A 16,039-nucleotide genomic window follows, 5' to 3' on the forward strand; every position below is an offset into this window, starting at 1 on the left:
AGGTGTGAATTCAGTGCAATGTGAGGGGTTGTGGGGCGGAGGAGCAGGTGTGTGGAAGTACGCAATGTGAGTCTTATTTTGGACGAGTAGATACCTTGGTTTTGAGTTCATGATTTAGGGCTGCAACTAATGACCATTTTCATGACTGATTATGTATTTTATTTTATTTAACCTTTATTCATCCAGGTTAATTGTTATTTTAAAGCAACCTACACCTGTTAAACAAAATAACAAGACCAAATGGAGTCATTATTAAAACAGAAAATCTTTTTTTTTTCTCTCTCTCTCTCTTTTGATGAATCTATTAATTGTTTAGTTCAGTGGTTCCCAACCTTTTTTTCAAAACCTTCCTCAGAGTAATTACACAAACATAGTTTAATACAGAGAAATTTCCACAGCTCCAAGACAAGCCTACTCCAAATATTTAGCAAAATCCCTTCCCTTCTTTCAGCGCTCTCCAACGAGGAAGAGCCACACCAATGGTAATCCTTGTTTATCCTCGAGGTTGATCACTTTCTTTTTTAGACTGTAATCCTTCATCTGAATGCCAAGTTGTTTTTATCTGGAGCATCGGTAAACTTTTCTTGGACGCTTCCTAGATTTGTCTGCCATAGCTCCGCCATACTCCTTGCTGCTGTAGCCCACTCTGTCTCCGTCCCTGCGGTTTGCTCCTTCTGACACCATGTTGTGTTGTCTGTATGTTCACGAAACATATCTGGAGGCTCGACACAAGTACCCACCGGACAGCCGCATGTTGTTTCCTGGACTTTTAATGTGTTCACCGAGCAACACATTACAACATCTGAAGCTTCATACCCACGTATTTCATCTAGGAACCTTCAGGATGTTGTACTGTGTTGCAAGGGAAACACATAATAAACATCCAAGAAATAATGCAACTGTCTGTCCAGTGCTTCATTGAACCTCTGGATATTTTAACAATGTACATATGGACAACAGAAAAACCCTCCTCAGCTTGCTGGTTGATGTGTAAAGCATTGCTACTTGAGCGCAGCGTGAGAGAGTCGCCACAGCCAGGAGTTTTAAATCTCTGATATACTATGGAATACAGAGAGATTTACCTGGTGCTGACGGGCTTAACCAGCCTTGTGTGAACTTGTTTGCCAAAGGCTTGAATGTAACGGACGTTAATTTATATTTAAAAGTCTCGCACTCCAGCTTTAACATCCACATATTTGTGTTTAGGAGGAAAACAACACACGTTAAGGATTGCAAATGGCATGATGCTAATCTTTAGTATAGTTGTTGTCACAATAAGCAATAAACTATCAGCTGCAACAGGAAACTTCTGTCACCACATTTGAGAAGCTGGGACCTGAAAATGTTGTTTTTTTGTTAAATGATTAACTTAAATTACTAAATAATTATCAACTTGTCATGGATTGACTAAGCTTTGACTAAGTTGAAACAATTAGTTGATCAGAAGAAAATTTATCAGCTGCTATTTTGATAATTGATTAATAGATTGAAAGTATTTTTTTAAGCACCAATGCCAAAATGCTAAATATTACCCAGTTCCAGCCTCCTCTTACTGATTCTTTGTCTTATGTTTGTAAACTGAATGTCTTTTGGTTTTGTGTCGTTACAGAGAACAGAGGTGTTTGGAAATGATGATGAACATTTGTCACTTCTTTATGTGACAGTCATTATGTCTCTGGACTGCGTTATCTGTCTTTCCGTCCCATTCTCATGAATGCGACATCCCAGGAACACCTTGAGGGGATTTCTTCAAATTTAGCACAAATTTTCACTTGGACTCAAGGACGAACTGATTAGAATTTGGTGGTCAAAGGTCAAAGGTCAAAGGTCAAGGTCACTGTGACCTTACAAAACACATTTTTTGGCCATAACTCAAAAAATGCATACATTAATTGTGACAAGATAAAGTGATGAATCAATGACATTTTATATCCAAAAGGTCCAAGGTCAGATTCACTGCGACATCATTATGTTCTGCAAAAACACTTTTCTGGTCATTATTCAACACTGCAAGTCAGGAGCAGAAGGGGAGAGAGGGGAGATTGTGACCATATTTCACATTTGGTTGGATACTGAATCGGTGACATTAATCTCGGCTGCCCACCTTGAAACTGTGGTGATTGTATAGATCGTCTGTGCTGCTGGGCTGAAAAGTCATCACTACATATATTACAGTATATCAGTCTGGACAGACATGGATGTAAACAGCAACTTGACTTGTTGGAGGCATACAACTGTAAGGCGGTAATTCTAGTTCTGACATGGTACAAACAACCAGTTAATTGAGAAATTATATTGATTAATCAGTAATGAAAATGATCATTCATTGCAGCCCTAGACTACTTGTTTCAGCATTTTTTTGCATCTGATCTGCATGGTGGATCATTATTTTGAACTTGATCTGGTGTACAGTACAAGTTTGTCTAAATGTGTTCGACATTCACTTGTGTTTGTCTGTCTATTGAGCTCCTGCTCAGCAGTGCATTGCAGGCTATTTGATGTGGCTCAGTGCCTTTTCCATGCTAATGAGCACTCCTCTGTTATTTTCTCTGTGTGGTTTCTTTTCCGGAAAACCCACCACAGTTCCAGAAGCCGAACGAATTCTCACCGCCGTTCCGGTTCGGCACGGTGCCCAATGGGAGTACAGAGCGCAACATCCGCAACAACTACCGGGACATGCATGCCTACATGACCAGTTTCCACCAGAAGAATGTAGATGAAGCCCTGTACAGTCTGAAGACCGGGTGAGGAAGAGAGATAGAGGGGAGGATGGAGAGACAGATGGGGGCTGTAAGGAAGGAGGGAGTTGAAAGGATCTCAGCAGGGAGAAATGAGACAGTGTTATGGAGCTGTGAGGTCCTGTACTGATGCAATACAGAGGAAAGATGATGAAGGATTAAGGAGAGGGAGACAGAGGAAGAGGGAGCATTCTGGGCAATGTGGGTGGGCAGCCGGTGGAGCTGTGTATCTGCCTGCCTCTGGTGCTCAGAATAGCAGCCTAGACTGTGGTTGATGTGAAAGCTAGCTAATATTCAGTCTCTGTGGCAGAGAGAGCTATCTAATATCTTCCCTACCTCTTAACTCTCTCTCTCTCCCCTGTCTCCCAATGTTTCCTTCAACCTATGCAGAAGAATTAAGAATAAAAAGCAGTGATGTACCACTGGTGTTTTGTGAGAGTTTGAGCTGAATGACCACAGAGGCCTGGGGAGCCCTGAGGCTCCGTTTGATGATGGTTTGTCACCAGGCTGGAGCCTGTCGTGTTAATTTATCTATTGACTCACTCAGGACTGATATGGATAGAAAAGAATAGAACACAGGGTGAACGCTCCAAGAAAGGTCAGTTTTAGCTCAGTCGGTAAAACACCCAGATCCTGACACAAACAAAATTCAACACAAGGTCCAACTTACTTGTTGTTTCTGAAGCTTTTGACCACATTTGTGGCTTTCCTTATTGGATGGAGTTGCTCAGTTGTCATGGAGATGGTTTAAGGTTTTACCTCATGACTGAAACTCCAACACCAAAACCATCTCTATGACTACTGAGCAACTCCGTCTGCTTAGGAAGGCCATGAGATGTGGTTGAAAGCTAATCAACAAGATGTTTTTTTTATAGAGTTTTGTGAAACAGTCAATCTCGTTAAAAGTATGGCATTTGCTGTGTGTGAAATAGTGCTGCTGCTCTTTTGCCTTGAAGATTAATGTTTAATTTCACAGAAAATTATTATTTATTCATGATGTCAGCGAAGGTTGTCTTTGTTTCAGGTAAGGCGCCCCATCTTTGCTATACAATGCCACAGGACACCCAGGAATAGAGTTGAATAGAATGGTATAGTCCAGAATTATATCCAAAATACCTGATGCCCTTTATTTCCTTTCTGACATCATATCAGACTGTCTGAATTCTAAGTGAAATACCTCAGTGGATGCACACTACCCTTCCCTAAAGAATTCCCACATTGCACTTTTTTGCCTACTAAAACTTTATTATTTGGGCCCATAAATTTCTAACAATTTCCTTGTAATTTTCCTTGAAAGAGCAATCCAATGCAATTTGTCATAAATCATAGCTAAAGTAGAGAAGGAGTTCAATTGGTACACTTCCAATTAATTAATTCCAATTAAGTTCTAAGATAGTGTATCCTCAAGTGTTTTAGTCAATGCACAGCAGGTCCGCTGAACATGCAGAAATGTGCACAGGAAAGCATATAATTCAACGTGACTCCAGAATACAGTTTCCAATAGTAAACGATTGATGAATGAACATTTACTTTGGTTTAAATGGAGCGATTCTTACAACTCAACGCAACCACCTAAATTAACTAATATAACTGTCTCAGAACGCGTTGTGTAAAATTTGAATGATCATCACCTAGACATTAGTACCAAATCAAATCGTTCTTACCAGGCAACTTTCCAAGAAAGCCATCGACACTACACTTAAGCGACACAAAATCTGGTGATTCATAAGTATATAGTATATAAATGAATAGGAATAGTGAATGAGTGAATGAGGAAGCGATTCTGAGCACACTCGTACACACTCACTGTATAATTGTCGGTACCACAGGTTCCATCACACTGTGTGAAACGTTTTCCTTCCCTTGTGCCCTGCAGCAAACTGGACGCCTTCATCTACGACGCTGCAGTGCTGAACTACATGGCAGGCAGAGACGAGGGCTGTAAGCTGGTCACCATCGGGAGCGGCAAGGTGTTCGCCTCCACCGGCTATGGCATCGCCATCCAGAAGGACTCAGGCTGGAAACGAGCTGTGGATCTTGCCATCCTCATGCTGTTTGGAGATGGTAAATTAGATAATGTTGTTAAATGGTGTCCTATTTTATAATCCCATAGACAGGCCCTAAACAACACACAGAGGAGGTGTAATGTTGTAACAGCCATATTAAAGGACAACCAGACAGATAAATAGAAATTGCTCTCATAGCCCTAATTTGACTCAGTATAAAGAAAACATAACTTCCCTTCAGTGTTGCATCACTGTTAGATTAAGCTATACTCTCATCAGTGTAGGAAGGTTGGAGTCATTGAGGTGGCTTTAAGAGAGCTGTGACTAAGGAGGCGGTCGCTGCTTGTTATGGTGATAACCCACCAACTTACCGGTGGAGACCTCAGCAGCAAGTGAGGTCTCCTGAGCCAGGCTGTCAGACTGCAGCCCTTAATCGACAGCGAGGGACCGGCAGGCCTGAAAAGAGGCAGCTGCTATAGGTGTGGAAGTGAAAGTTTGAGAGTGGAAGGAGTTGGTAAATTTGGTCACTCAGGAGATTCAGGCGGCACATTGTAAAGGCTGTTTGGGCAGGGACAGGGAAACATTGACCTTAACTGAAGATAGCTAGAATGAATTCTGTGGACGAGATGAGTGCTGAAATGTTGAAGCCTCTGCATATTGTTAGCCTGCTGTGATTGACATATTTCTGTCACATGGATTTCAGGAGCAGGATCCACGGACTGACAGACTTGGGTAGTATACTAATAAATTCAACTGGGAAACCTTAAATTTGTTCTTACTTGGTCTATACTGTGGCATCTCATCAAGAGAAGTCTGTCCAATTTGTCAATGATAGGATTTGAGAGTGTTTATGAACTTTCTGGTATGAAACACATGCTCATATTTACAGTCTGGATCAATTTGTTTTCACTCTTGGTCACAAATTACTTTGACATATTAAGTAAGTAAAATCCCCTCCAGGTTTAGATTAGTGTAGAATTGTGGGATGATCTTTCTGACAGCCAGTAAGCCACCACAGAAGATGCAGACATAAAAGCTGCAAAGCTCAGTCTACGATTTAGGAAAGTGCATAAATATTTTAACCCTTTTACCACATCCACTGGCTGATAAGTGATGTGCAAGCAGCGCAGGAGTGGTCACGACCAGCACATTTGTCTTTGTAAAAATGATTACTTTAGCACAGTGACACCAGCTTATCAATTCAACACTGTGGTAGCAGTATCTCTCACCAGGACTACACCAGGATCATATAATATCAGTATTTATGTAAGAGAGAGGTTGGATTCTGGGTCTGTGTCCCATCATTGTACAGCAAGTAGAAAGCAACACTGATGACACTGGCTGTAACAAGGGATATTGTATGCGCCACAGAGCAGGTGTCTCAATTTGCAGGTCAGGTTTTGTTTTGAACTCCAGCTGTTTTTGTGTGTTTTGGTAGTGACCGAGAGAAGCCAGCAGGGAGTCAGGCGTCACTCTGAGAGATTGACGAGTTTAGTAAAGCATGAGGGCTCGGGCCTCAGGCTGAAGCTTCTTCATGATGAGAGGATTGAGCCAGTTGAGGTGGTTTAGGCACATGGTAAAAATACAAACTTTGCACCCTTTTTTTTTTTTTTTTTAATCAAGGCCTGGCTACAAACTACTGGCAGGAGTCCTTGATGTTTGGGGATGATGCAGTGGAGGGACATTTCTCCTCAGGCTGCAGGAATTTAGTGCACAGTATGTCACAGGTATTTGGGGCACAGTACGTCTGTTAGAGACAAGACTTTACAGCCAGTCATAGTCAAAGGTGGCAAGTCACTTTTACAGTCAGAGGTTACTCAGAACATTTTCTAAGGTTTTACGAAACACAACATGACATGTCAGGCTCACGACTTTAATGTGTTTTCTTTAGGTAAATGACATTACAGGAGCCTGCACATGTATCTATTGTATAGGCTATAAAAGCATACTGTATGTCACATATTGTCAAGACTGAATCACAACCACTTTCACCACACAACCATTACATTCAATGAACATCTCCACCACGGACAGATGCGTACACTGGACTGCTTGTCGCAATAAGACCTGGTCAAACTGCACTGACTAACCACCAAGATGGATTATTATTATTATTACAAGTGACCAAAAAGAAAACATGCTGGAGCACTGAGCTCTGACACACACAATTGGCCTGTTTTTGTTATTAACATCAACTTCCAGGTGAAACATGACGTGTCATTGTCCATCCTTTAGTTCTTCCACTTTTGCTTGTTTTAAATAATTCTATCCATTTAGCTACAACGCAGCCACGCCTCAGGTAGGTGATGGAAATGTCTTTCTTATGACGTAAACTGGATCTACTAACACTTGACACATATTCCACTGATGTATTCCAGCATTGTATTCCTATAACGCTGTTGGGCTCATGATGGACAGTTTAAAAAAAAGATTTATTCCACGCATTGCTCTTCCTTGTCAAAATCTGGCACCTACATTACCCACAATGCAACTCTACTGTTGACAGTTGGAAGTCAGTCGGAAATTTGGGCGTGTTATGCTAGCTAGCCGCGAGCCTCAAGCAGAGATGAGGAGCGAGCGACTGTGGTCTGGTAAGCTCACTTCTTTCTAACTTCACACCTCCAGAGTTTCTTCATTTTCAAACTTGTCGTATTCAGAGTCAACCAGCGCCGCAGCACGTTCATGCAGCTCCTTGTGGAGCCACAAAAGGTTTTATTCTACCTCTTTATTCCTTATTCTCCAACACCTATCAATACTGTCAGAAGAGGTGGGACCTGAACACATTGGAACCAGTTTTAAATGAGAACCAATCTGCTGGTCACACCCTCGGTTTTGAAGATGTCGAGTGGGATACTTGGGTTCCCTGGGGCTGATCTGAAAACGGGCATCTGTGCTTTTTGCTATTTTCTTTATGTTTTTTCTTTATTTATTTATTTATTTATTAAACAGCAGACATTTTGATGTGTCATGGTACTGAAAAGCACGAGTGTTACTAATGACAACAATAATGGCTCCACAAGACAGGCACTTTCATTTCTGTCCTTTGAAATGCAGCTATCACTAAAAAATATATATATTTTTAAAGGAATAGTACAGCATTTTAGCAAATACACTTATTGTGCATTCTCATGTCTTTGCATTAAGACTGGACCTGGTGACTAGAGGCCGTTAGCTTAGCCTAGCATAAAGACTGGAAACAGGGGAATCACTTAGCTTGGCTCCATGCCACACATTATACCTCTTTAGTTTCATCCATGCACAGATAGAAGTGTATAAGTGACAAGTTATGGTTTTACATGCTGTAACCTATTCTTAGTTAAAAGGGCCTGGACTCTTGTTGTCGCAGTGATGTTGACAGGTGTGATACCACTGAGGCTGTCCAGAGACCCCACTCTTTCCTTGGTGTGTGCTCAGTGAAAAATCCATTCTCTAGCCAGAGACACCACACAGAAGTGTTGAATTTAAAGATAAGTGTCCGTCTAGAAATAGTTCCAGCACCTAACTCCTCCTAAAACCAAAAATGATCAGTTATACCTTTCTGTTTCTGTATGGTTGGAATGAAGAAGTCATTTCATGTAATTTGCTGGTTTTAATTTTAACTTTGGACAGAGCCAGACTAGCTGTTGCCCCCTGCTTTCAGTCTTTATGCTAAGCTAAGCTAATCGCCTCCTGGTTCCAGCTCTGAGACATGAGAATGGTATCAATATTCTCTTTTAACTCACAGACCGTGAGTGAAAGAGCGTTTTCACAAAATGTTGAAATATTTCTGTTATGAACAAAATAAATGTATGTAAGTAAGACACCTCAGTCTAGATTCCAGATTATATGTTTTTGTCCCTTTAATGGCTTCCTGTTTGGTGCCCATCAACATGATAGCAACTGACAGTCATTGTAAGACTGCCACGCACACTTTGTACTTTCTTTTCTCTCATGAAGCTTCATGTAAGTAAGAAAGTCCTGGTGAAAACTAGTTAACATCTGTTGGAGTCACACACACTCATCTGCACAAACATCTGCACAAACATCCATACACAAAACAGTGTTATGAAAGCCTTAGGAAAATATGTACCCTCTTGATCTCACATAGACACACACACAAAAAACAGACCATTCGTTCAGATCAAACAAATCTCTCTGGACGTGTCCTCCCCCCTAAGCAACCCCTCCCAGGGATGTGGAACTGAGGGGGACACATGTTAGGGGCGGAAACGCTCGTCACATGATCACGTGCACTTCCTCCCTGAGGAATGTCAAGTCCCAGCAGGCTGTTGTTTTATTTCCCACAACAACAAAAAGGTTTAGCCTTGCATAAGCAATCCTTAATGAGGATGATCCTCCGGGGGGGCGAGTCAAAATAATGCAACATGACATTTGTTGCACGTACATTAGACCTGAGCTGTTTTTGGCATCAACTCCCCATCCGAAAAATGTGTCCTCTCTTTTTGTACTCACACTTACATGGTCAGACACCTACGGGCAAACCCATCCAAGTGTGCAGGACACAAACAGTAACATCAACAAACACATCGATACAGTAACCTGGGTCCATGTGTCTCTCCTTCCTCCAGGTGAGATGGAGGAGTTGGAGGCCCTGTGGCTGACAGGCATCTGCCACAATGAGAAGAACGAGGTGATGAGCAGCCAGCTAGACGTGGACAACATGGCGGGGGTCTTCTACATGCTTGGGGCTGCCATGGTTCTGTCATTCATCACCTTCATCTGTGAACATTTGTTCTACTGGCAACTGCGCTTCTGCTTCATGGGCGTATGCTCCGGAAAGCCCGGGGTCACCTTCTCCATTAGCAGAGTGAGTGTGTTTGTGTTTTATTTTAGGTCTGACCTTTGTCCTCCTGACAGAAAGATCATAGGAGTGGTTGTTTTAAAACCACTGGCTCTGGTTGAGTTGTATCGAGTCAGTCAGGGGCATTTGATGACTCACCTGACTTACCTGTGGCTTTTTTAGCCCAGGCAGTTGTTAAACAAGAAAACACAAGTCACGAGCATCCTGTGTCATGTAAAAGATCCTCAAAACTGTGTCTCAATTGTTTATTGACAATTCCAATGTTTATAATATACTTCCAGTCAGTTTTAGTTTAGGCACCATGCTTTCCAACTCTGAGTCTTACAATAAGCAAAGTAAGCAAAGCTACATTTTGTCCTACTTTCATTTCTGTTCCTTTATAGTTGCTTATTAATTTCAAATAATTATTTAACAATGAGGAAATATTTGATGTGGATAATTGTATTTCTGATTGTATTTTGATCATATTTAAGATTTCTGATAGATTCTATATGTGTAGAATAAGTTAGTAAGTCTGTGTGTAACTGACTGCAGCTATGATCTTACAACAGACTCACAATAAATAGATAATATAGGCAAAATCTGATTAACTGCAACATTTAGGTGGCACTGCTCTCGAAACAAATTAGTTCTTGTGTGTAGTGTTCACAGCTGTTACAAAAACAGCCACACTTGAAGTCAAGCCCGTTGTCATAGTGAGGGGGGATACGCTGTAATCGGTTAAATATGAGGATACCAGCTCACGTTTTTTTGACAGTGTTTTTACACTCAGAAAGTGACAGAAGCCCAACACTCTTGTCTCACTTTTTCACCTCCACACACCTGGACAATCGCTGCGTGATGTGAACGTCATTTTTGAATTGGCCATTTTGGAAAGTTGCAACAACTGACAAGCACAGCAGTGGGGTAAGGGGGTTTCAGACGCTGTTTGACCATCCAATGAGCACGTCAATAGAAGCGTACTGACAGCTTAACTTCTTACTCAGCTTTTACTAAGTCAAACTATGACAAGAGTCGCCTAAATGTGAATAGTTTACAAAAGCATCGTGACCAATTAGTAACACAGGTAACTTTTTAAGGAACTCTTTACAGCCTCTTTCCACATTAAGGGGAGTGGGAAAAAAAACAAAACTTTGATGCCCACAAGGAAAAGTGTAAGCACCTGGCTTATCAATATGTTGATTGACAGAGAAATAGACCAGCTGGTTGATATGCAAGCCTCACTTAAAATCGCAGACAACTGTCTTTGAGAAAATCAACTGTTTATCAGCTCAGTGCTGCTGAAATAAAAGCTACTTACTATGCTGCACATTCTCAGCTGCTGACCTGAAGGTGTGTTGGTGGATGTCGATGAGCTCATCTCAGCGTAGTTACGACTCTGCTCAGATGGGTCCCTTAACAAGGTGCCCCAGTGTTATTGATGCAGGCTGTTTGGGTCCTTATAAATAATTGCTTGAGGTGTACTTCATTTGCATAATGTTACCTTTTAAGGGGGCGGGGGGGGGGGGGGGGGGGTTGTTGTTACATGCAAATTGTCTCAGTTATTATTTCCCTGAGAAAAGGCTGAAGGTGTTTCAAATTGTAATGTCATTTGGTTTACACCTGCTCAGACTAACCTGACACAACAAGACATCTGACCTTGAACACTTCACAAAAAACACACTGAATTTTCATCTTTGTTGAATTGGCAGCAATCTCCCTCTGTCTTTGTAGCTTCTGAAACTGTGATACTTTTTATGTAAAACATAAGCAGTTTTTGTTTTTTGCAGGGTAGCTTCAAGATTCACTCTTAGGTCTAATGTGCTTGATTTTACTTCATCCACTTTTAGTGCAGACACATTTTCAAGAGTGGTTGTGTAACTCAAGAGGGGTCACAAAGCCAGATATCTTTTATACACTTCCACTGCCTTGTTTAACACTGAGGTTGCAGTGAGAGAAAGAAAAAATATTAAAGATAGTGAAGCATTCAATAAAATTGTAGTTCATATACAGTATATAGGAGGTGTAAGGATGGACAAGCAATGAGACTACAAAGGGCTAATAAGATACAGAGGAAGGAAAAAGAGATCAGTTAGCAAGAGTAATGACAAAGAATAGAACCAGTTGCAGGACAAAGGCAGAGTAGAAAAGAATAGACACAGCGGCGTGCCGGTAACCTCTGTTCCATTACCTTCCACAGCAGCCATAGTAGCTATAGATGTAGAGAGATAAAGACAATCCCATTGGAGCGGCTGCCGCTCACCTGAGCGCCCGGAAACGGAGATAAAAAAGACACAAAGAGAGAATGGAGGCATAAAAGAAAAGGAGGGTTGAGGATTCAGATTCATGAATGTAACTCTGTGACGGGGAAAGTGACTAAGAGAGACAGAAACTGTTTCTGACAAGTTGACGCCTTTGAGGAACGTTGGCCCGCGCGCTGCCTGGTGGGTAGTGTGTCCTCGACCTTTCGGATTTGGCTGTCGCCTCGACCACAGATTCCCTCAGCCCTCATTTGAACACGCTTGTTTGACTTCACTGGCAATGGCTTTCCCCTTGCTGGAAGATCCTGCTTTTGCCAACCAACCAAAACAAATACACAAATACTGGTGGTTAATCACATTTTAAATAGATTGTTAATGTCCGTGTCTCAGAAAAGTCCAACAAACTTTTACCAAGTGATCCAGTCCCTTGACAATGTTTTTTTTATGAAAGGAAAACAAGCAAAACACTTGTGATGTAGAAAGCCAGTGGCACCAGTGTCAGCTGAATTTAAATGACATTGATTAAACCTATTGATTGGTGGTCAAAACCACGAGTTTACTGCCTCCCTTGTGTTATCAATCAAGGCTTCGATATGCTCATTCCCCTCTCGCTCAGTTCTCTGTGTCTGAGGTGGAGTGCTGAGCAGCAGCTGTGAGGGTCCATGCTGTTCCCCTGAGAAAAGTCATTTATGAACTCAGCCCCTATTACTGTTAAATAGTGTGTAAACAAGAGGGTGGTCAAAGAGAACATGACGATGCATTAACCTCTCTCTGCCTCTGTCTGTCTCTGTTTGCCTCTCTCTCTCTCTCTCTCTCTGTCTGTTTATGTGTCTGGTGTCTGGCTCCGTCTCTCTATCATTAAATCCGTTCTGGTTCTTGACTCCTTACTACTGCCACGAGTTCTTCTGTTGTTTATCTCTCACTCGAGCTTCATACTCTACCACTCTCGTTCTTCTTCTTCTTTCTTCCTCCCATGGCCTGTCTCACCCTCTTTTTCTCTTTCTACCTCCCTTTTCCTCTAATTGTCACACTCCAGGGTATCTACAGCTGCATCCATGGGGTACAAATTGAGGAAAACAAGTCAACCATAGACTCACCTTCGGCCACCATGAAGAAGAACATGAACAACACCCACTCCAACATCCTGCGGTTGCTCCGCACTGCCAAGGATATGACCGCCGTCCCAGGCATTAATGGCTCTCCGCACGCCGCTCTGGAGTACAGCCACAGCGGCCGTGAGTCGGCTATCTATGATATCCAGGAGCACCGGCGCAGCCTGGTAGGTCACCCTGTAGACTGCAAGTCTGCGCCTCCTTACATGCCAGAGGACAACATGTTCAGTGACTACATCAGCGAGGTGGAGAGAACTTTTGGCAACTTGCCCCTGAAGGACAGCAACCTGTACCAGGACCATTACCGGCACCACCACCCGGCCTCGGCTCTGGGTATGTCCGGCCCCCCGCCTAATAGGCCGCGTAGTTTAGGCAGCGCTAGCTCGTTGGAGGGGGGCATGTTCGATTGTGACAGTTTAGGGGGAGGGGTAGCGCCCATCTTTACAACCCAGCCCCGCCCATCCATGACTCACAGGAATACCAATAAATTTGACCTGATCGCTGGCCACACCCCTGCGGATTCCAATCAGGGTGGGTTCAAGGGAAACAATGTGTACGGCAGGTTTTCTTTCAAAGGAGGCGCATCCAGCACAGGGCTCATCGGGGGTCATGACAGGTACTGTGGTGGGGGCGGGGGAGGCTCAGGGGGTGACGATGGGAACATTCGCTCTGATGTATCGGATATCTCCACCCACACTGTCACCTACGGCAACCTGGAGGGCAACGCCAAGCGGCGTAAACAGTACAGGGACAGCCTGAAAAAGAGGCCAGCCTCGGCCAAGTGCAGACGGGAGCAGGACGAGATAGAGCTGAGCGGCCTCAGGAGGAGACCCCACCACCACACCGTCCACCACCACTTCCCCCACGGGCCCCTGGCACACCGCACGGTCTCACCTCCCCTGGAGCGGAAGAGGGGAGGAGGAGGGGGTAATTCTTCACCTTACTTATTCCGCAAAGACAAAGAGAACCTGAGGGATTTCTATGCGGACCAGTTCCGCTCCAAGGAGGGCAAGGCCAAGTGGGAGCAAGAGGGTGGAAGTGGAGGAAGCGGTGTGGGCGGTGGTAGCGGTGGTGGTATCTGTAAAAGCCTAGTGCCTGTGGAAGACTTCCTCAAAGGTAAAGGCAAGAAGCCAGAGTGTAAAGGTGGGATGGGCTCGGTGTCAGCAGGACAGCAGGCCCACACCTGCTGGGAGAAGGGGGTTTCTGGGCTAGGAGGGGGGGGCATAGCCGGCGGTGACTGGGAGTGTCGTAACTGCCACAGTGTGTGTCACCACGGCGGAGGTGTAGGAGGAGGCGGCGGCACGTGCCCAGCTAGCGGAGTTGGGGGGAGCAGCAGTCGCCCCAGCTCCGCTTCCTGCAAACGCTGCGACTCCTGTAAGATGCAGCCGAGCAACCTTTACAACATCAGCGAGGATAATAACATGATGTTCCCGGGAGGGAAGAGTAGCGTAGGACCCAGCCAAACACAAACTCAGGCACAGCGCAGGAAGCTAGGGCCGGGTGGGAGGGTGTTAAGGAGGCAACATTCGTATGACACATTTGTGGACCTGCAGAGGGAGGGGGCAGGCCGCATGGGAGGGGCTGGCGGGGGCATTGGGGGGCAGTGTCCCCAACCCCGAAGTGTGAGCTTGAAAGACAAAGACCGCTTCATGGAGGGCCCCAGCCCTTATGCTCAAATGTTTGAGAGGTATGCAGGCGACAGGGAGTCCCCCATGTTTGGGGGAATAGGTGGCGACAGGGCGAAAGGAGGCTCCTCCTTCAGTTTGTTCCGAGGAGGCGAAGGTGGGTTGCATCGGCGGTCGGTGGGGGAGAGAGACCTGAGGGACAGAGATAGAGCTATGATGGGAGGTGGGGGCTGTGGTGGTGGTGGTGGTGGTGGTAGCAGAGGGGCCGGGACTTACTCCTTGTCTAAATCTCTCTACCCAGATAAGGTGAACCAGAACCCCTTCATCCCAACCTTCGGCGACGACCAGTGTCTATTACACGGTGCCAAACCGTACTACATCAAAAAGCCACAGACGCAGCAACAGCAGCAGCAGCAGCAACTTCTCAACAACAGCCGAGGAGGAGGGGACTTCCGCGGCTCCATGGGAGCAACTTCCTATTTGCCTGCGTCCGCCACAGCTGGGGTGATCTCCAATGTGGCCCCCAGGTTCCCCAAAGAGCTGTGTCTGGGCGGGGTGGGAGGGCCCATGGGGAACCACCACGGGGGCAACAAGCTACTGCCTGGGGGCAGGGACACGTTAGGTTTGGGGCAGGGACAGAGACCCTTCAACGGTGCCAGCAATGGACATGTTTATGAAAAGCTCTCCAGCATTGAGTCAGACGTCTGAGGGTGAAGACGGAGGAAGAAAGAGAGAGAGAGGGAAGATGAAGTGGGTGAAGAAAAGGAGGCGGACGGAGAGAAACATACAGAGGCAAAAAAAAAAGAAGAGAGAAACGGCTCAGGCTGATGACCTCTCTGTGTGAAGAGAATGAGGAGACACGATACAGTGCGTGTTGGTCTCACTCCACTAAATGGAAAGAATTTGGACGATGCACAGAGGCCACTGCAGGCTAAGCTGTGGTGAAGTCCGGCGGGACGCAAGTTTTTAATGAGAAGAGAGGATTCTGGTGCTGCTCCGACGCTCATGGAAAGATAGGAAGGGAGGGAGGGATGGAGGGAGGGAGGGAGGGATGGAGGGGAAAAAAGTGAAATAAAATCTCCAGTCTCTGCTCTCGTCACATGCTCATTGTCTTTCCCTCCCTCCTGCAGTTCCTTAACACCAAAACAAACATTTTGTTTAGCAACGGAAATACAATCATGAATGAGAAATCAACACTTCTGTTGAAGTAACAGGGTAAACTAATAATAATTGTATTGATAATGTTAATAATATTATTGAATATTATTCTAGTGTTTAATGATGATCAGTTTGGATTGTTTTTAAATTTTTATTTATTTATTTAAATAGTTCATGTTACATATTTGTATGATGTTAATTCTTTCTTAGCTTACCAATATTACAGGAGGCTGGTACACCGGTTGTCAGTTTGGATCTTTTTGAAGTTCCTGTAATTTGGACTCTTCTTTGCTATTAATTATTCATGTTTGCTTTTTTTACTTTTCTTACTTTTGAGTGCTGTGAAGTGTATGTGAAAG

The 16,039-nt window shown here is 44.1% G+C and overlaps 1 protein-coding gene across 1 annotated transcript in view; it reads left to right on the top strand.

Moving 5' to 3' along the window:
* The window catches only part of grin2bb (glutamate receptor, ionotropic, N-methyl D-aspartate 2B, genome duplicate b), a 40,684-nt gene extending 25,155 nt beyond the window's left edge, over nucleotides 1-15,529 (top strand). Inside the window, exons 10-13 of the mRNA XM_023419067.2 lie at nucleotides 2,584-2,744; nucleotides 4,615-4,802; nucleotides 9,313-9,551; nucleotides 12,822-15,529. Of these exons, the coding sequence (XP_023274835.2) occupies nucleotides 2,584-2,744; nucleotides 4,615-4,802; nucleotides 9,313-9,551; nucleotides 12,822-15,230 (2,997 nt within the window). The 3' untranslated portion in view covers nucleotides 15,231-15,529. The remainder of the gene's footprint in view (nucleotides 1-2,583; nucleotides 2,745-4,614; nucleotides 4,803-9,312; nucleotides 9,552-12,821) is intronic.
* The last annotated feature ends 510 nt before the right edge of the window (nucleotides 15,530-16,039 follow it).

This window comes from Seriola lalandi, unplaced genomic scaffold (assembly GCF_002814215.2).
Source record: "Seriola lalandi dorsalis isolate HSWRI2012SDOR001 ecotype SW California unplaced genomic scaffold, Sedor1 jcf7180002054591, whole genome shotgun sequence".
Classification (NCBI taxonomy): Eukaryota; Metazoa; Chordata; class Actinopteri; order Carangiformes; family Carangidae; genus Seriola; species Seriola lalandi.